Below are 21,133 nucleotides of genomic sequence, written 5' to 3'. Positions count from 1 at the left end.
GTTCACTTGTCATGGGTGGAGGAATTTATTCGCTATTCAAGAACCCGTGTACCGAGAATTATCGGTAGAGTTTTTCTCTACCGTATGCTTCGAGGAACGCACCCTTGATTTCACCTACAACCGGGCACTTGTGTTTCGTTTGGGTGGTGTATATCGTGAGTGTAGTCTTCGAGAATTTGCTTAGCGTATGGGGCTCTATACGGAAGTGGAGACGCAATCTCCGTTTTTCATTCCGTTTATGCTTGGATGTGTTCGGGATTTTGTTCCGGGTATTATGGATGTGCAGTTTTGGTGGGGCATTTCTAATCATGAGTACAACACTCGTGACTCGAGTGAGTCGCAAATTCGAAATCCTGTTTTCCGATTTTTACACCGCCTTATTACTTTTTCAATAAATCACAAGCATCATGGTGATAAGGTTCCCGATTATATGTTGGCGAGGTTTATGGGGAAGAAAGCGGCCAATTCTAGGCCTGGGAGCCCGATTATTGGGGGGCATTTGGTTACTCGCCTGGCTAGGTCATACCATATTTTGACCCATGACTTTGTGAGGAATCTTACTCGATTCCCGGACACAGACTTGACCATTCAAGTCTTGGGTGTGATGCGAGCGGTGGTGAATATTGGGGGTCGTTTTGTTATACCGCCGATTGATGACGAGCAGGAAGAGGTGCAGCCGGGACAGCAACCACCAACTAGGCCGAGGCGTCGGAATGTGCGGGCTAGAGGAGAAGTCGAGAGAGAGCGTGCTGCTTCGCAGTATGTGCAGGGAGTGCCCGCCGACTCTTTTTAAAGTCGGGTGGGAACATATTTGGATAATATACGGGGGCATGCTATTTACCATACCCAGCTTACTGAGGGTATTTATTCGCATTTGGGTGTGGTCCGACCACCTTCTATGCCACCACAGTATCCATATTTTCCGACATGGGAGGATCTATGGCGTCCGCAAAATGATGGGGCAGGGCCAAGTGGAGCACAAGATCAAGATGATGATTGATTTTATTTTATTTTATTTATTTATTTATTTATTTTGACTTTGGTGTGTGATGTAAAACTTTATTAAGACTATGATGTTACTCTTTGTTTCTTTTGGGTTGATCTAATTTTTCAGATTAGCGTTGGAATTCTAAGGAGCATAGAAGGTTAACTTTCGAGTCGTGTTTGTCTAGTCAAGGAAGCTTAGAGTCGTGAGTCGGGACCCACAATTCAAGATAAGTGTGGGGTATTTTAGGAGAGAGGTTATAGTTGGGAAATATATTTGCATAGAAGCGTCGGAAACCAGTTATCCATTGGTCAAAGCTGCTAGAGTAAATAAAGCAAACAAGTCATTTTCTGCTGATGCTCAGTTTCCATGACGTGGAGTCCTTATGCCACGTCGTGGCGCTCTTGCAGTTTGTAGTATTTCAACTTTTTGGTGTTCGCGGTTTCAACCCATATCACGACGTGTCCAGATATATGTCACGACGTGATCCAATTATCATTGCCACATTTTTCCTCACAAATATCCACTTTGACGAATTGAAGTTTCGAGTCATGTTCGTGGTTTATTTACGTATTCAACCAGTTCTACACCGAGTTTCTATTTTTCGAAGTCCAATTGCACATTTTCCACACTTTTGGAGATGCTCACGCCACTATCCCAGGGGAGTCTGTTCCTTTTTCTCCCTTGTCTTTAATTTTGATTTGTTTTTTTTTTTTTTACATACAATGAGGGCATTGTATGAAATAAGTGTGGGGTAGGGGTAGAAAAAGTAAATTGCTAGAAAATTTTGAAAATTTACATTTTTAATAATTGAATCTAGTAATAATAATTTGAGCTATAATTGCTAATATTATGTGGGATGATCCGATGAAAGTTCAAATGTTTAGTTGAGCCAATATACGTTATAGTGCATTTGTGGCCTCCCTTATTTTAGTGAAATCATGGAACAAAAACACAACCCCGCTTGGTTTGAGGGATGCAATATGTTTAGCAGCCTAAACCTGAAATGTATCCAGGAAAATTATTATCGTTAGCCAATAAAGGTTGAGGTTGAGCGCCTTTGCTTAAGCATGTAGGTTTTGAGTGAAAAAAGTGAGTTACATGTTAAAAAAAAACAGAGAGAGAATTACAAGAAAATTTGTAAGAAATTTGGAGCAAATAAAGTGAAGATCAAAAGATCAAAATTCTGAAGAAATCCAAAAAGTTGAAGATACCAGAAATCAAATAAATAAAGGTGGTGAATTCAAAGAAATCAAAGATCAAATGTCAAAGAAATGAAGAATTCAAAAAGAGCTCCATAGTGGTATCAATGATTGTAATTCTAGTTTATGTATGCTTAGGTTGCTCAACTAAAAATACCTTGAGATTGGGAGGTTTTCTGCGGATGGATTCGGAAGGTTGCATAAAATGAGCATTGTTCGGAAAAAGTGGGCGAGTGTTTATGAAGATTGTGAGTATTTAAAGTAGGGGGGGTACTTTAGGAGAATTTTAGACACAAATGGATGCGTTGAGGTTTTGGCATAATGGTTGAACTAGAGTCGGATTGTTCTGTGTAGTGTTAGTAATTAAGAATTAAGTTTAAATTTGCTTGAGGGCAAGCAAAGCCTAAGTGTGGGGTATTTTGATATTGCCATATTTATACTTATTTTTAGGCGATATTTAAGTACATTTTTAGTAATAAATTGATAATATGTTTAGAATAATGATACTTATGAGTTTAAATTGTTATTTTCAGTCAATATAAAGGATTTTCGAAGAGAGGGACCAAAGGTGACAAAATGGGGAACATGGGAGGCTTGGAAGACAAGAAAATAATAAATTCACGATAAAAGCTCAATTCACGACGTGGCGATGAAGCCCACGACGTGGCACGGGTGTTCCAGAAGATAAACATCACGACGCGGAGGATTTCCTTGAAGGATACGGATTGCTTGAAGCCCACGACGTGGCGCATCTGGCCCCGACGTGGCGCGGGTTTTTTGAGTATTATATAAGTCCTTCTGATTATTACGAAAAGTGGAGCTTTTGGCAGAAGAAAAAGAGTTCCAGGAGACGTTTCAGAGCGAAAGAAAGGTTCTGAAGAGGGTTTTCAATACCAAAAGAAGTAAAGGTTTATTTTTAGAACATGTCTTTTATTAGTTTTAGCTGTGTTAGTTTAATTACTATAATGAGCAGCTGAATCTAGCTACTCTTGTTTAGCTAGATGAAGCTTTAAACTTATGAATAGTTATATGATTATGGATTGAGCTTAGTTGGTAAAAATTTGCTTGTGTTTGATTTGTATGACCTAGCATGTTATTGTTTGTTTATCTAATTGCTTATTTGCATGTTCTGTGTAGCTTAGTGACCATTAAACTGCATGAACCTGTTTACCTAATAATTTAGTGAACATTGAATTGTTAGAGCTAGGATTGACCAATCTTAGTTAGTAATTAGAATAAATAAAGTTTAGCTGTGCTAGAGAACGTGAATTGTGATCATAATTGCGTTTACACAACAAATCTTACATAACATATTTACATCTAGAATTAGTTTTGTGTTTAATTATGTGTGAACATACATGGTTTGACATGAATTAGTTAAGTATTGGTAAGATAGAACTAAATTACTAATATAACTAAAAACCAACTTAGTAATCCGTAATTGTTAGCTAGCCATAAGGGAGAAGTGGATTCAAACTAAGCAATAGTGTGTTTTTACTTATTGAATTTGATTTAAGTTCATCTGATCTTGTAAAACCAGATAAAAACCCTTATTAAACTTGTTAAATAAATTAGGTTAATTTAATAGTAAGTAAATTAATTAGAACACCGTTCCCTGTGATCGACGCCCGACTTACCTAAGCTATACTGTAATCTGACTAGGTACACTGCCTATAAGTGCATAGATAGTCTAAGTTTGTTAGGTTATAAATATTAAAATTAGTGGGTACTTTTGTGCACATCAGACCACAAGCACCAAAATCCACCAACAAGGCTTAGATTGCTTCAATAACGACTAGGGTTTCAATGAGAGGTGTTTTGGGAGCATAAGGGACGTTTTGTTCAACATAACATTGTTTAAATAGGGTGTAAACCCTCGGATTAGGGTTATATGTCCATACAACGTCTACTCGTTGAGTCCGGAACCCGACTCGTCGAGTCCATCGCTTAAATACCGCGTCCCATCCCACTTCTACTCGGCGATTTGGTCCTACAACTCGCCGAGTCCACGGCCAAAAATGCAAAGTACTTATATAAAAATAAAAAGAATTGCGTACCAAGAACCAGGTGCTACAATTATAATAGTATAAAGGTTGAATTTTAACTTTTAAAATTCTAAGGGCTTAACTTGGAATTAAAGTATTCATGGGAAAACTTTACAAATTCCAAAACTTGAGGGCAAGTTTTGAACTATTCAAAAAACTTTTCAATCCCATAACTTATGAGTTTAAAGTGGTTTAATGAAAAACTCTTCAAGTTCCATAACCTGAAGACAAGTTATGGAAGACTTTAAACCACTTAAAGAATGAGACTCTTCCTTATTCATAACTTATGGAAATTTTTATGAGTTTTAAAAAACTTAAATGTGACTTTTCATATAACTTGAGGACAAGTTACAAAAACACATTTTATGAACAACTCTTAGATTAATTTGGATTGAAAACACATTATCTCATAACTTTTCTATTAATCTAAGCTAACTCATAAGAACAAGATATTTCAAATCAAACATTTTCATGAAATTAGCCTAACCATTAAACTAATACATAACATGAATCTATTGACAATTATCTTTGAAATTGGATTAGCATGAACATTACCACATCAAAAACAGGTTTATCAATTTAAAAACAGCTTAGGGTAATGTTCCTAGTCCAATTCCAACCAAAAACCTCGAAGATATGTTGTCTGGGGGTCCAACTCGTCGAGTGCATGAACTAACTCGACGAGTTGGGTGAATTTACTCATGGACTCGTCGAGTCTGCTGTCCAGACAACAAAAAATCGATTTTTCAGCAAGTTTCAGCAAGTATAACATGAAAACAAGCCTAGGATCTGATACTACTGATGAGTTTTGAGCATTCTAACACTCCTAAGATGTATATCCAACCCTAAATACCTTGGATCTATGTTTTCTTTATTATACATGCAAATATCAACTTTCTAAGGTATTATCCTAACTAGCATATTATGAAGTACAAGTAATATAAAATCTAGTAGAATAACATACCTCTTTGTTGTAGCTTGATTCCATGGAGCTTAAGAGCCTAGTGCCCCAAGCGTGACACCTCAAATGGTTCACACAACATCACCAACATTTGGAATAACTTAAGAGAAAAGGTTCTCATGCTCAAATCAGCTAGCCCTAATACATGTATATCACTTGTGCCAATTTTGTGAACCAAGGACTCCTTTATATACTATGGAGGATTAGGGTTACATCCATGTAAACCCTAATACCCATGACCTTTCATTTACATAGGATCCATGGGTTAAAAGCTCCATGGACTATCCATGGATTTCCATACACTCTTAGCCCATCCTAAATAAACCTTGGCCCATTCCATATAATTCTTGATCAATACTAATTAAATAATATGATTTCATATTAATATATATTAGAACTTATAATATATTAATATAAATCATAGATAACCTTTTCTCACAAAAGTCTACCCAAATGTTCCGATGCCATGTAACCCAAATGGACTATGCCAATTGGGTCCAGTACATACCAATTATAGTTATGGACCTAGACACTAATCCAACAGGTATTCGTGACCCATCTCCTCCTTCATACGTTCGACATGACCTTGCTTCTCAGCTATCTTTTCACAACAATCACAGAAGATTGTGTGCAAATCATTCAATTTAAGCTTGTCTGTTGAGCTTATCGAGTTTTTGGAGTTCATGGTATCTGGTGATGGTGGTGGGGCAGGATCCATGGAAGACAGTAAAGGGAAAATGGAGTATTGTCGAATGGTTGTCGGCTAGTGTTTGGCCGGAAATGGTAACAAAAATTTAGTGTTTTGTCCATCAGACCCTTCAATTATATATTAAGGACCACCAAACCCTTAGGGCCCAAGCAAGCCAACTCGTTTGTGAGTCGGTGACGTGTAATCCGAGTTGGGTGAGTTGACTTGCTAACTGAGTTGGGTGATGACTAAGCAAGGAAACCGGTCAAAATCTCTAATTTATCGGTAAAATGTGAGCTCATGCCCTTATAAAACCAAAAAAATAACATAAGAGACCTTTTAAACCAAAACATGTAAGTTCGTGGAGCTACAATGATATTCTCCATTTTGTTTAGCCACTAGAAGACATGAGATTAATTCAGATTTGTTTTTAAACCTTTCTCACGATATTGCTACTGCATGAGCATGTTAGTGACATGAAAAGTAGATAAATTTTTCTCTATCATGGTTTTCCATAGTGAAAATACTAATCAAAATAAAGATTTGTATGTTAAGTAATTATTAGTTAAGAAATTCCATAAAATAAGTTGTAAGCATTGTACATGTAAACTTATAAAAAAATACATACCTGAAAATGACAAGAGTAATAAAGAGTTAGAGCTCTATGATATAAAATATGATCAAATAATAAGATAAATTACAGAGTAAATAAAAACATGAGAGTGAAAAAGAACTTTTATTCCAATATTTGTGATGAAATCATCAAACTTTACAATACATAATATTCATTATTTATACTAGACAAAGAAGATGAAAGATTGAAAGGTGATGTATGTTATGAATGTTCATTATAATGGTGTATAATTACATTTATAAAACTCATAATAGTATTTGCTATAATGCTCACTAATTATAAAGAATAATGATAAAATATAAATAATTCAATAGTTATTCATTAAATAATAATTCAGGTAACTTTGACATAATTTTGTGTATAATCAAAATTTAAAATATAAAAACACAAAAAAGGTAAAAGTATTTTAGCCAATAAAAAATAGACGGTTTACTCCACACCTAATCCGTACCTCCATTACCAAAACTCCTCTCATTTCCATACCTGGGGTTTATAGTATCGTCAATGGAGTTGTAGACAAATCCTAATTACTAGGGTTTTTATCTAGGAAAGCTTTTCAAATTCATACCAAAATCGTTGCTCAAGGACACTGCAAATGTCGTTTTTGACATTGAAAACTCCATTTATATCTTCACATTCTTCTTCATCATCTTCTGTTCTCGCATCATGTCAAAGTAATCAGCTCCTGCGATTGTGTTCTTCTTCGTCACTTTACGTTGCTAGAAAGCGGACGTTTAGTCGAGGGAAGTTAAGATGGAGAGCCGAATCTCAACAACAGGATTCTTCGCAAAACAGCAACAGTAGTGATTCAAAACAACCCAACGGTTCCGTGGTAAAAACAATAGAATTTTCCTTTAGTTTCGGAAATAGTTTTCGTGTTAGCTGGTAGCAAGTAGCAATCAGTTACTGCATACTACTTTTACTCGAATTGTATATAATTTTGATTTTCGAGGTCAAACTTATTGTTATGAAGTCCAAAATCTGGTATGCATTTCTTACATATACGATTGTGCAGAGCAGCAGAACAAATTTTCTGTAATTTCTTACAGATATGAGATCAGATTGCTGTGTAAGATTCAAAAAGTCCATATGAGTTTGGAAAAGAAATATTGTTGTAAAAGAGAGAAAGTTCTCGATTGGGAAGAAATCAATTCTAATTTAAGAGTCACATGTACACATTGAATAATTGTTACTTTGTGGAAATTATAATTCGTGAGCAAAACAAATGGGAAGAAAAGCATGTGAAGATACTTTCTAAGCTAATGAAAACTGAAATGTTATAAATGCTTGAAAAATCTGGTGCCCTTTATGATTTCTCCTTATGCTTTTCAGTAAGTAAAATGTAGGTGGGGTGGAAGATGTTATGAGATGTTTGCTTTAATGGTAAGACATGGGCTTTTGGGGCATATCCTCTTGCTTTATTTCTTGTAATATTGCAAAGTTACCATTATGAGAAATAAAGGCTGATGCCACAAACTTTTATGATGTCTGACTCTGAGCTATGATGACCTGTTTGACTTACTTACCCTAAATCCCAAATAGTTAAGTCATCTACTCAGATCCATTGTTGACTTAGGTATCATTTTTTCTTGACCTAACAGACTTATTGGAGATAGAACTTAATCCAATAAGCTATATATGAGCTTCTTCTGCTTTGTTTATAGTTCATTGTTTTTGTGGTGCTTCTTTCTCTTCCATTTTGATTTCCATTTCTGAACAGAACATCATGATTCATGGCCTAGCAGAACCTTGATTATATTTCATTTTAACTTCTAAGAGAATTTTGCTTTTGAATAAATGTTCTTTATGCTGATATTGATCATGAACTTGTATTTTCTTGACTATTTATTGAATCTACAGACAAGCAGGAGGGATATTCTATTGGAGTATGTGAAAAATGTTCAGCCCGAATTTATGGAGTTGTTTGTTAAAAGAGCTCCACAGCAGGTAATCTGTTTTCCCTGTATTGTATTGCCTGTGTTTTATAAAGGGATAAATGCAAGAGATATCAACATACTTTCATTTATATGTGTAAATTGCTTTGATTGGATGAGATTGCTATAATTGAGTTGATTTTCATGATAAGAAAAAACTAAAGCAAGATGCTATAATAAGAAAATTAATGAAAATACATTGTAATTTTCTTGCATTTAACCCTTGTGTATAGTATATACAAGGCATCTTTGTTAATCTTATTTGTGTTAGGTTGTAGATGCCATGCGCCAAACTGTAACAAACATGATCGGGACACTGCCCCCTCAGTTTTTTGCTGTAACTGTTACAACTGTAAGTATAAAAAGTTCATACATTTAGGTAATGGCGAAATCTTTTTCTTCTTATTTATTAAAATCATGAAGTCTTTTATACCCTGTTCCCTTTTTTTTCTTCACTAAATTCTATCTCAAAAGCTAGGGTTACGATTCTTGTAATTCATTCTTTTTCTAGCCCAATCTTTCAATTTTTTTCTATCAATTGAATTTCAGTATCAGTGTACAAGTACAACATCTTTTTGCATCAAGTTAAATAAGAAACACCTTTTACATCAAGTAAATAAGAAACATCTTTTTCTTTTTGCATCAAGTAAATAAGAAATATCCTTTTTTTTGCATCAACTAAATAAGAAACACCTTTTTACATCAAGTAAATAGGAAACATTTTTTTTTTTTTTTTTTGCATCAAGTAAATAAGAAACACCTTTTACATCAAGTTAAATAAGAAACACCTTTTACATCAAGTAAATAAGAAACATCTTTTTTCATCAAGTAAATAATAAACATCTTTTTTTTTAATAAAGTAAATAATAAACACCTTTTTGCATCAAGTAAAAAGGAACATCTTTTTGCAGCATTAAAAAGAAACATCTTTTTATATTCAAGTAAAAAGAAACATCTTTTTGCAGCATTAAAAAGAAACATCTTTTTACATTCAAGTAAAAAGAAACATCTTTTTTACATTAAGTAAAAAATAAAAAGCAAGACCTTACACTGTGTTGTATTATTGTATTGTATTGTTAATAGGTTGCTGAGAATCTAGCACAGCTCATGTACAGTGTATTGATGACTGGATATATGTTCAGAAATGCACAATATCGCCTTGAATTACAACAAAGTTTGGAGCAAGTTGCACTCCCTGATACATCATCACAAGAGAGAAAGGTACCTTTTTTTTATTTTTTTAAAAAAATATTAATTTCATGATCTCAATCGTTGCCATTCTTTTCTCTCTTTACCAGTTAATTGTTTTTTTATATCTTTTGGGCCAATAGAAACATGATCTCTTAGAATAGAACTAAACATAGTAATGAGTAATGACATTCTTTTTTATTGTTGCATTGATTTTACAATTTTACAAATTTTACAGGATGCAGCAGATTTTGCACCAGGGACACAGAAGAAGGTGAGTGGGGAAGTTATCAGGTGGAATAATGTTTCAGGTCCTGAGAAAATAGATGCAATCAAATACATTGAGTTACTTGAAGCTGAAGTTGAGGAACTCAATCGTCAAGTAGAAAGAATATCTGCAAATGGATCCAATGAATTGTTGGATTATCTCAAGTCTCTTGAGCCCCAAAATCTTAAGGTTAGCAACTTAAAATACATTCAATAACAAACAATCTACTTTCATATATTTCTTTCCATTACAACATAGTACATTCAGTTTTTTTTTTCTTATTAAGGCATTGTACTTCCAGTTTTTATGCTTTGTATTTAGATGACATTGCTATAATTGGTTATGTTTTTTAAAGCACAATGTTGTAATAGGAAAAAATGAAAGTAGGGTGTTTTAATAAACAAATAAATCAAAGTACATTGCTATTTCTTGCATTTGTCAATTGGTTAATAAAGTGCTAATCCCATTTCCATTTCCACCAAGCTTAATGGCTTCAGATTAATTAATCAAAAACAATGAATGATTAAAGAATGTGATTCTTTATAGGTTCTTGGCTTACATTCAACCCTAAATCTAATTATTCTTAAGTTTTCTCTCTCAACTTGCTATTCCTACATATAATATAACTCCTTTTTTTTTCATTGAGTACACAAGTCTTGATAAAATGTTGTGTGTATAAATGATAAACAAGGAGAATTTCGTAAACAACTAGGACTTAAATAATGGGTGAAAATCCTCTCTCTCTCTCTCTCTCTCTATTAAGTCATTGTTTGTGCATTAAGTCAAAAGAAAACATTCAATCTGTAGGCTATAGCTTACTAGATTAAGTTGTGTTTGATACTATTAATTAATGTGTCTAATATTAATATAAGTAAATGATATAATGCAGGATTTGACAAGTAGTGCTGGGGAGGATGTTGTGGTTGCCATGAACACATTTATAAAACGTCTGTTGGCTGTTTCTGATCCTACTCAAATGAAGGTATATAATTTGCTTGAGTATTAGTTATATATATATATATATATATATATATATATATATATATATATATATATATATATATATATATATATTCCCATGAATTGAAGTGAAGTGATATATTGGTTCCATGCATAGTTAAAAACCATTCTTTACCGATAAATAACAAATAATCTACATTGCCCATATTTTTAGTAAAATGTAAGTATGTTGCTATAATGTTAGTATGAGTAAAAAAAAAAAGTAAAAAGTAAAGTAATGTCCTTTATAAATTGGCAGACTAGTGTGACAGAAACGAGTGCTCCGGAACTTGCGAAGCTGCTTTATTGGTTAATGGTGGTGGGATACAGCATACGAAACATTGAAGTCCGTTTTGATATGGAAAGAGTTCTTGGAAGTCCACCTAAGCGTCAAGAACTACCTCCGGCTGAAAACATCTAATAATAATAATAATAATAACTCCTTTTTTACTTATTCAACCCACCCAAGATTTTTCGCATTTTATAAAAAAACCGAAAATGGTCGGTGGGTAACGAAGGAACTGACTTAAGTTTTGTTGTTGGAGTATTGTAACTTTTTAGGGTATTTCTTATTGTTATATTAGGAGATAACATTTCATTCTTAAGGTTGCATGATTGTATCCCGTAGCTATATATGCCTATGCCGATTCAAAGCTCCTTTATATTTTCTTTTGCATCATTCTCTCACCTCGCCAATGTTATTTTGGTGGTTTTGGTTGTTAGCTCAACCAGGCAAATCAGATTCAACACATCGTATTTGCACCTTTTTTTTAATTGAAGGAAATGGGTGATCTCAAGTTACAAGGGAAGGGAAGGAAACCAACATTTTTACATTTATGCCCTTCTTTGGAAGGAAAGGAGACTTGTTGTAGGGTCAAACATGTAATTTCTACACATTTCTTTCACCTCTCCCAAAATTGGGCGGATGGTTTTGTACTTTATTTTTCCTTCCCTTCCCTTTCGTTCCTTAAAAAAACTCAACAACACGTTCACTAAGATTTCCCTAGTTTCCCCTTCCCCAATTGTGTTTGACATAATGATGTCGTGTAATTTTTTGTTCACTGAAAAAAAGTCGAAAAAGGAGGCATAGGGATCGCTCTCAATTGCTAGTTTGTTCAAACAAAGCATTTTCATTCTCTATCATTGAAAATAAACTTAAAATGTTTGTTGTGTCATATCGTCTAGTGTAACAAACAAAACCTTATGATTATGGTCTTGTAACTTTAAAAGATGATTGTTTACACTATGTTCCGCCACTTATTGCCACGGTTTGACATAAATTTTAGGTTAAATGCAAAAAGTAACAATATACTTTCATTAATTTGATTATTAATTTATTATAACATCTTGCTTTTATTTCTTCCTATTACAACATTGTATTTTTAAAAATCTATCTAACTATAAATAAATAAATCTTATGGTAAATAAACAAATCTTATAGTGTTCTAGACTTCTAGTAAGAAATAAGCTGAAAGTACAATGTCTCAATAAAAAAAAATAATGATAAATATAATGTTGAAATAGAAAGAAATAAAAGTACGATGTTGTAATACAAAAATAAATGTAAGTATGTTGCCATTTCTTAGGATTAAGTTGGAGAATGTGACAAATGGAATTGAGTTGTAGTGGATATTTGTGGTGAAATAAACGTTGTGTTTGAATTGTAAGTGAGTTTGTGGTGTAATAAACGTTGGAAAGTAAGTTTTTCTTATGGATTAAGATATTATTATGCATATAAAGAATCCTTAAAACCAGGTCTCCATTTAATTCATGAAGCACATTAAAAAGCGAACTAATTAGTTGGAAAGTACGAGGAAAGCAAGGAGGGGTAAGCATATATAGAAGCAAGTCAACATTTTAAATGTCGATATATATAAAGTTATTGGAATAGCATAGGAGAAAGGTGAGTTTTATATTTGTTTTGTGAAACCGAGATGCATGCAAATTATAATTTATAAATACATGTTTATAGAATTGTATAAAATAACCAACTTTATGTTCTCTTTTTGCACAAATGAAAGCAAATTTTGTAATAATATCAATTGCCATTGCAAAATGGTTCTTCATCATAAAAAATCTTATGGTAAAAAAAGTATATATATATATATATATATATATATATATATATATATATATATATATATATATATATATATATATATATATATATATATATAATGAAATACATGATTTTTAACGAATCTCTTTTCTTGTTTTGTGGTGATGACATGTTTCTGTATGAAGTGATATCAATGGGGTTCCTAACAAAATATGTTGTTAATGAAATTAAAAGTAAAAAGAGTGTCATATTGTTAAAAAGAAAACTCCTCCAAATTTGGTATTTTTGTGATTTCTACATATTTTATCAAGGCTTAACCGAAAATTCCAATTAATGAACATCCTCAAAGATATCATTTTATATAATAATTAAGTTGAATTTGAATTTTAATACATAAACCATAAAAGTAAGAAAAGAAAATAAGGTTTGATTACTAAGTGGGCCAATCACATCAGAAAAATAGAATTTGTCCTCCACCGTTGATTGGGAAGTATTGTCTTCCATTCATCCATTGATTCTTGTATATTAAGTCTTTGCGATTTTTCCTATATTCTTCTCTTCGTATCATAGTTTAGGATATCTAAGTTAGGTAATTGATTGGTCAAGCTAGTTAAGTTAAATCAAATGTAATTTTTGTAAAAGTTTGATCGAAGTGGGACCTTTTTAATGTATCGAAGATTTAATGACTTATTTATGCAACCTACTTGCACATCTTTTACCAAAAATATGCAATGAATTGGATTTTATTTTATTTTATTTTTTATAAATTAATGCCACCCTTTGCATAAATAAGTCATTAAGAGGCGACTTTATTATCATTTTCTGTGGGCTGATCGCTGATAATTTGAATAGTGATATCCCTCGTTTCAATCACATGACGTCATCTTCTAGATTCATCGAAATATTTTGATGGCCATATTCATGCTTCTTTCATCTAGTGTACGGAATTTAAAATTCAAGACTGAAGAGACCAATCAACTTGCAGTTACTTATCTAGCATTCACGTAAATGATGGGTCAATAGATTCTCTCTTGATTTCGACATTCTAACATTGAGTTATGACTTTAAGAAAAGAAGAATAGAATCTCTCTTTATTCCTTGATCACTTTTATCTTCATTTTTTCAAGCAGCTAACAACAATTGCAATGGCGAATTCATCTTTTGATCAATCCGTTGCTAACCATAAGCTCTCATACGATGTGTTCATAAGTTTTGGAGACGACAATATCATCCAAAACTTCGTGAATCATCTCTTCAGTGACTTCAAACGAAAAGGAATTCATGCTTTTAATGAAGACAATCATCTTCTTAAAGGAGAAGACAGATCTCCACAAATCTACACAGCCATCGAACAATCAAGGTTTCTTTTAGTCATATTCTCCAAAAGCTTCACTTCTTCACCATCTTGTTTAAAGGAACTTATAAAAATCCTCGAATGCAAGAACACGAACCCCGAAAAACATCAAATCCGAATCATTTTCCACAATTTCAAGCTTAATGGAATCGAACCAGAGGTGTTTGAATGGAAAGAAGCTCTGACCATGGCTGCAAAGCTACCTGGATGGGATCTTGAAGATCTGGTCAACGGGTATGAGTCAAAGTTTATTGAAATGATCTCGAATCATATCTTCAATGAACTAAACAACGGACCATTACATGTTGGTGAGAATCTCATTGGATTACATTCCCGTGTAGACCGAATGAACTTGTTGGAATTCACCGAGTCAAATGACGTTCATATGATTGGAATCTATGGTTCCGAGGGAATCGGAAAGACTTCAATTGCGAAATCCATTTACAACCGATTGTATCTCCATTTCGAGAGTTCAAGCTTTTGTGAAGATGTGGACAAGTTTGTGAAACAAAACGGGATGATTCCGCTTCAAAGGCAAGTAATTGAGGATATTACTAAAGAAGAAATGAAAATAAGGAGTGTTGGTGAGGGAAGTAGTGTGATGAAACGGGTCATGGGTTCTAAAAGGGTCTTGTTGGTTCTTGATGGTGTGGATCATTTGGACCCGTTGGAATGTTTAGCGGGTTCTCGGTGTTGGTTTGGGGCGGGTAGTTTGATTGTGGTAACGGGTAAAGATCGACAGTTGTTGGTTGCTCATGGAGTTGAAAAGATTTATGATGTTGAGGTTTTGGATTATGATGAAGGTATGGAACTTTTTTGTTTGTATGCATTTAAGCAAAAGGATCCTAAAGAGGAGTTTAAATGGCTTTGTGAACGAGTGGTTCGATATGTGAAGGGTCACCCGTTGGCTCTTAAAGTTTTGGGTTGTTTTCTTTTTGGGAAGACGGTTCGTGAATGGGAAAATGAATTAGATCGGTTTCGAATGTATCCGATTTATGACATTCAAGTGTTGATATCACGGTTTTCTTCAAAAAAGAAATGAAAAGATTGCATTACTCGTGTTTGGTATTTTCTGTCTTCACAAGGTTGAGGTTTTTTCTTTTGTTAGATAAAGGTAAATTGGTTATTTACTCTCGTACTTAAATTTTCTTCAACAATAATAACAACATACTTACTGACATGTTCAATGTGTTGTATTTTGTTACATATTGATATTGCTATTATAGTAAAGAAATCCTACATGTTAGGAATGGCACATACGTTGCAATTATAGGTCACATACTACGATGCAAGTATATATGTTGCTATTATGGTAAAGAAATGTGAATACATTGCTCTTTTTGTTGCTATATAAAGTAAAGTATGTTGTTATTTCTTATAATATACTGGATAGTCAAGCGAAAAAACCAATTATTATTCTTATTTCAAACTTGAAGTAGGTTTACAAACAATTTCCTATTTATTGTATGTTGATATGCTTTCCCCTATACAACCAAGTGTTAGTACTCTCAAGTTGAAAATTATCAGTATTTACTCTTTTAGAGCAAATCATTCAATTTTTGCAACGATCAATTTAAATATCACGGCTAACTGTGACTTGAGAGATAATTAATGTATGTTTCAAACAAAAATAATAATTCTAGTTACTGGTATGTTCATGCTGTTATACCATTTCATATGATTCCTGAATACACCGAACTATATCTGAAATTCACAATCTATCGTGGTTAGAACACTTTGTATAGTGATTTGATCAAATTCTTTTTCGAGAATACAATTTCAGGAACGAGGACTTGATTATAGAATGCGTTATTCTTAGACCCCCATTTCCAATTCCCATATCAACTAAGAACGAATAAATACCAACGAGTTATGGTTGTATTAGTTATATCACTAATATGTATATTTATATGACTTATAACGTTGAGTTGTACTTTTAAACTTTAACATTATTTATTAAATGTGAAAAGCACTACTCAAACAACTAAATCAAAACAAATGTTGTTTCGATTTGATTCAAGTCCTTCGGCCAGTTTGATTTGAGATTTTGTTATCCAAGATGCCAAGATTAATGATTTGGGCCAAAAAAATTCCCCTCTAAATCAACCAAATCAAACCATAAACAAATAATAGTTACACCAAATGTAATTGTCAAACCAAATGTTGTTCAATTTGATTAAATCCTTCAGCTAGTTTGATTTGAGATTTTGTTACCCAAGAGGACAAGATTAATGATTTGGGCCAAAAAAACTCCCCTCTAAATCAACCAAATCAAACCATAAACAAATAATAGTTACACCAAATGTAATTGTCAAATATGGCACCATCTCTAAACGGACTAACTCAAGTCGTAAACTAATACAAGTTACAACAAATGAAATCGTCAAATACCACATCAATCAAAAAATTATTATTGTTTATTAAATAACTAATACTTAGGTGCCATTATATTCTTCTATTTTTTTATTAAATAAATAATACTTAGACACCATCAAAAGTTATTATTGTTTCAACTTGAAAGTTCCATGCTTGGAGTGTCAAAAATAAAGTTTGGCCCGACATCTATGGAGGGCCGGTCCTAGACGGAGAAATTTTACAATTTTTTAGTTCGTTATTGAGGGCAAAGACATATTTTACTCTCGTTTAATTTTTACGAGGGTTAGGGAGCCCCATCTTAATAGCTCGGGGGACTACGAAAAATTATCTTTTATCTAATTATTTTTAATATTAAAAAATATTAAAAATAAAATGACCCCAGTGTAATATATTTATAGTAATCAAAGAGAGTGTAATATGTAATGTTATATGAAACAAAAGAGATTAAACTTGGCCAACGGAGAATTTCAAGGTTAACGGTGGATTCAAGGGAAAGAGAGAAAATGAGGGGGAACAAGGGTAATAGGGGTATTTCGATGGTGAGGAAACCGGGGAATCCAGGGCGGGGCGAAAAAGATTTTTCGGGTCGGAGTCAAGAGATGCTTCCTCTGTAATAAAGGCATCATTAACATATTTATTTGAGCCTGAATCATAGCAAATACTAAATCATAGCAAATACGGAACTGAATATGAATTTAATAATCGATGAACAAAATAAAATTTGAAGTTATATGTGCATTAGACTATCTCAAATGTCGAACTGGTTTAGAATGCTTCAGAACTTTCAACAACTAATAATTAACTTGACATGATGTAATATTGACCTATTTACAGTAGCACTTATTAAACATAGATCAAAATAGTCAAATATCGTAATTACAGATGGGTAAATAAAAATACACAGATATTTTAAATGTAAAAAACAGCAACGCATGTCATCATCGGTGGTGGTCCGACAATGCTAACTACAAAAATATAAATTTTTTGTTATAGCTTGTAAAATGATTTGGGCGTGTTTGATATGAAGATTTTGAGAGCTTTTAGTTTTTAAAAAGAAGCTCAAAAAAAAAAACCTTTGTTGGATGGCTTAAGCTTTTAGCTTTTATGTTAAACAAAATGCTACGAATTATCACAAGTAAAGAAAACAAGTTCAATTAGTACGCATTTTCTTATGTGCATTACAAAAGAATTAAATCATATTTTCACAATTTTGTAAATTAATACATCATATACTTTTTAGCATAAATTTATTGTTTTTATCTTTTTATGAATGATAAAACTGTTACTTCATATTATTAAAAAACTTTGGAACAGTGATCAAAATCAAAATTCTCTTTCTCCTCGACCTTCGGATTGAGTTTTGAAATAGTTCATTCTTTTTCAAACCCCTCAAAACCCAGATTTTGAATAGTTAAGGGGACTTAACTTTTTGAGGAGCTTCTAACTTATTAAGGTAAAATGACATTAATACCCCCCGAAACCTATGCCTCAGTTCACAGCTCCCCACTCGTTCAAAGCATCCTCCACACTTTTTCACGATAACTCCACAGTTAATTTCTCTCCCACCTCCGATCTCCGATCGCCTGCGTCACCAGACCTTGTTAGACCTCCGATTCCCGGCGACGCTAGCTACTGTATCGCCTTTTTCCGATCTCCTGGTACAGAGTATGCTTGTCCGATCTCCTCGTTTTAGACCTCCTATGTGCTTTATGTTGTTTACATCAGAAGAAGAACTAACAAACGGTTCTGGGTTTAAGTTTTGATTCCAGTTTAAATCAATCTCGCCTTCCATCTCTTTCTAGGTAAAGTTCTTCAATTACATCGCTTCAAGGACTTGTATTTTGTTTTTATATATAGGTTTCATTCGATGATTACATGTTATTAGTAATTTAGTCTCTTAAACAAGTTTCTCATTGAGTTGTTACTGCATGTATTAGGTTTTATCTGAAGATTTGTATACTCCTCAGAATTTGTGTTAGAAAAGGGTATAGAGTCGTGTGGTTTCTTTGACTTTATTATGATTCAACTAATATGATATAGATTGTGTTTTTAATGAAACTGAATCTATTCTATAGTAGTGTGGATATCTAGAATGAGAAGCCCTAATCATCGTTTTATAGAATATTTGTTTTGAATGGATTAGGTTTTGTGGAGGATTGCATCTGGTATCCGTTTCTTTGTTTGAATTACATTTTGTCCTCTGTATATATATATCATTTCTGTGTTAATATTGTGTGTAATCTGTGTGCTTTATGTTGACCATGGAAGATCCAAATGTCTTAAATTATTTTGTACAATATCTATTTGCTTTATGTTGATAATAGAAGATCCAAATCTCAAGATATTATGTTGTATAATATCCACAGCCCTAGCTCCTTTTTAAATAGGGATATTTCGGCTTCATAAACATCCACGCCTTTAGTTTTGATTCTTGTTTATCGGCTTCATAGTTCCATTGATATTATTACTTAAATGTGATCAGATAGTTTACATCTATCAAAGTTATCAACATGAATAACTTATGATTTTTGAATTATCACAGTTTGAAGGTATCAATGGCAAAAGTTATAGAGAAGTTCTTTGTAACATCTATGTTGATGTGGGCTGTTCCTATTGCAATTTTGTACGCCTTCAACAACAATCTATTTCCTGGTAAGTTTCATTTGAATTTCCCAATATTCTTTTGTATAGATATCGACTTCTTTTCTCATACTTTTTCTATTAAGTCTTCCTTTGTGCATTCAGTCAAAAGGAACACCCATATGCAACTTACCGGATTATCAACTTCTGAACCCATTAAGTGGAAAAGAAACAAATCCTAACTTCCATTACATTGCCTTTTTTTAAATTTCAACAGGTTCTGCTGACATGTCTCCATATTCAGTGACACTAATAAGTGGATTTCTTGCTGTTGTATCGGTTAATATCGTAATAGCATTCTACATTTACTTGGCAATGAAAGAGCCTTCAGAGAAACACGAGCCTGATCCTAAGTTTGTTTCAGAAGCTGAGGCGAGTGTCAAACATCTGGTAGTACCCAATCAAACACAGGAAACTGAGTCAACTCAGGAAAGTGAGTCGACTCGTAAGAAAGAAGAGTAAAAAGAGAGTATTTGATGATTTAGCACGTGCTTTTCGGTTGTCATACTATCTATATGCATTCTTGTACATTTTTATTTTTATATGCCGTGGATCTTTAAAGGATTCTTTTTGTTAGTAATTTCGTATTAATTGTTTTCCTGGATTAAAGGCACAACATGACATAGCAGATTGTACTGTGTTTGACATGAGAGATAGGATATGAATGACTTCATTCTCATCATTGAAAACATGAAACAATCGAAGCCTTAATAGCTTTGATCTTATTTGTCATTCTATTGTTTTTATTTTGTGTCTTGTGTATGATTTTTAAAGAGTAAAAGAAATTTTATTACATCATTTTCATAACAAACGGGGTCAGTGGAGGTTGGTGGCTGGATGTTATAAAATAACTTAATTCTACTAGCTTACTAACCAATCTTAACCATAAGTGAGGTAGTTAATTACATTATTGCCCCTCAACACGCAACAATTCTCATCACATTTTCATGTGGACAAGATCTACAAAATATTTTTGGCGCAAACCAAATCTTCGGTAATCGTTTACAGAAAACATTCACAAATTGATGCTACTTTAAAAAACATAATATTACAAGTTTATGTCTCAAAATAGTTGCAGTATAAAGGTTACATACAAGAAATAACAATGTACTTTTCATTGATTTGTTTATTATAACAACTTAATATTTTCTTTTCGTTTCCCCAAGTTTGACGTGCATACGGGACTGTAACAAAAAAGATGGGATATAGATACGCTTTAGATCTTTGGCCTATGCAAAATATATGAATGACTTCATTCCTGTCATTGAAAACATGCAACAAACAAGCCTTAAGAGCTTTGATCTTATTTGTCCTTCTATAGTTTTTATTTTGTGTCTTGTATATGATTTTTGAAGAATAGAAGATATGAATTCTATTACATCTATTCTCATAACAAACGGGGTAAATGGAGTTTGGTGGTTAGATGTTATAAATATTGATTTATTTAGTACATCTTAATTTAATAACAAAGGGTTAATATCATAAAAATCCTTATATTTTGGGTTTTAATCCGATTAAACATCAAGTATTTTTCCCCGAAAAAGGTTACATTATGACTAGCTTTTGATTTTCCGTTTTTATCAGGATTTTAGACTCATGAGCGAGTTTTTGAAATTGAAGTTGAAGCAAAAAAGAAAAAAGAAAAAGAAAAGACTTGTGTTTAGTGTGAATAAAAAAAAATGAAGTTTGAAGACAAAAATTTAGTATGTATATCTTAGGGTTGTCATAGAGTTGGTAGTTGTTATTTTGTCAATGGCTCTTTTAGGATTTGTCATGTTTGTCAAAGAAAAAAAAAAGTTT

At 32.9% G+C, this 21,133-nt stretch overlaps 3 protein-coding genes across 3 annotated transcripts; all 3 read left to right on the top strand.

The window, feature by feature from the left end:
* The first annotated feature begins 6,951 nt into the window (after positions 1-6,951).
* Positions 6,952-11,568, top strand: LOC145086003 (uncharacterized). Its single transcript, XM_079023713.1, has 7 exons — positions 6,952-7,347; positions 8,376-8,462; positions 8,721-8,801; positions 9,533-9,670; positions 9,876-10,094; positions 10,795-10,887; positions 11,164-11,568. Exons 1-7 carry the CDS (start codon positions 7,111-7,113, stop codon positions 11,323-11,325), a joined length of 1,017 nt encoding a protein of 338 aa, XP_078879839.1. The 5' UTR covers positions 6,952-7,110; the 3' UTR covers positions 11,326-11,568.
* Positions 11,569-14,108: 2,540 nt separating this feature from the next.
* On the top strand, positions 14,109-15,359 carry LOC145089036 (disease resistance protein RUN1-like). Its single transcript, XM_079027535.1, has one exon. The coding sequence runs from the start codon at positions 14,109-14,111 to the stop codon at positions 15,357-15,359; it is 1,251 nt and encodes a 416-aa protein (XP_078883661.1).
* Positions 15,360-18,171: 2,812 nt separating this feature from the next.
* On the top strand, positions 18,172-20,065 carry LOC145086001 (Vacuolar ATPase assembly integral membrane protein VMA21-like domain-containing protein). The gene is made up of 3 exons (XM_079023712.1): positions 18,172-18,495; positions 19,236-19,345; positions 19,551-20,065. Exons 2-3 carry the CDS (start codon positions 19,249-19,251, stop codon positions 19,793-19,795), a joined length of 342 nt encoding a protein of 113 aa, XP_078879838.1. The 5' UTR covers positions 18,172-18,495; positions 19,236-19,248; the 3' UTR covers positions 19,796-20,065.
* The last annotated feature ends 1,068 nt before the right edge of the window (positions 20,066-21,133 follow it).

Source organism: Lactuca serriola, chromosome 2 (assembly GCF_051521515.1).
Source record: "Lactuca serriola cultivar US96UC23 chromosome 2, Lser_US96UC23_V15, whole genome shotgun sequence".
In the NCBI taxonomy this organism is placed as follows: Eukaryota; Viridiplantae; Streptophyta; class Magnoliopsida; order Asterales; family Asteraceae; genus Lactuca; species Lactuca serriola.
The sequence above is the reverse complement of the archived record's forward strand: the minus strand, read 5'-3'. Positions and strand labels throughout refer to the sequence as shown.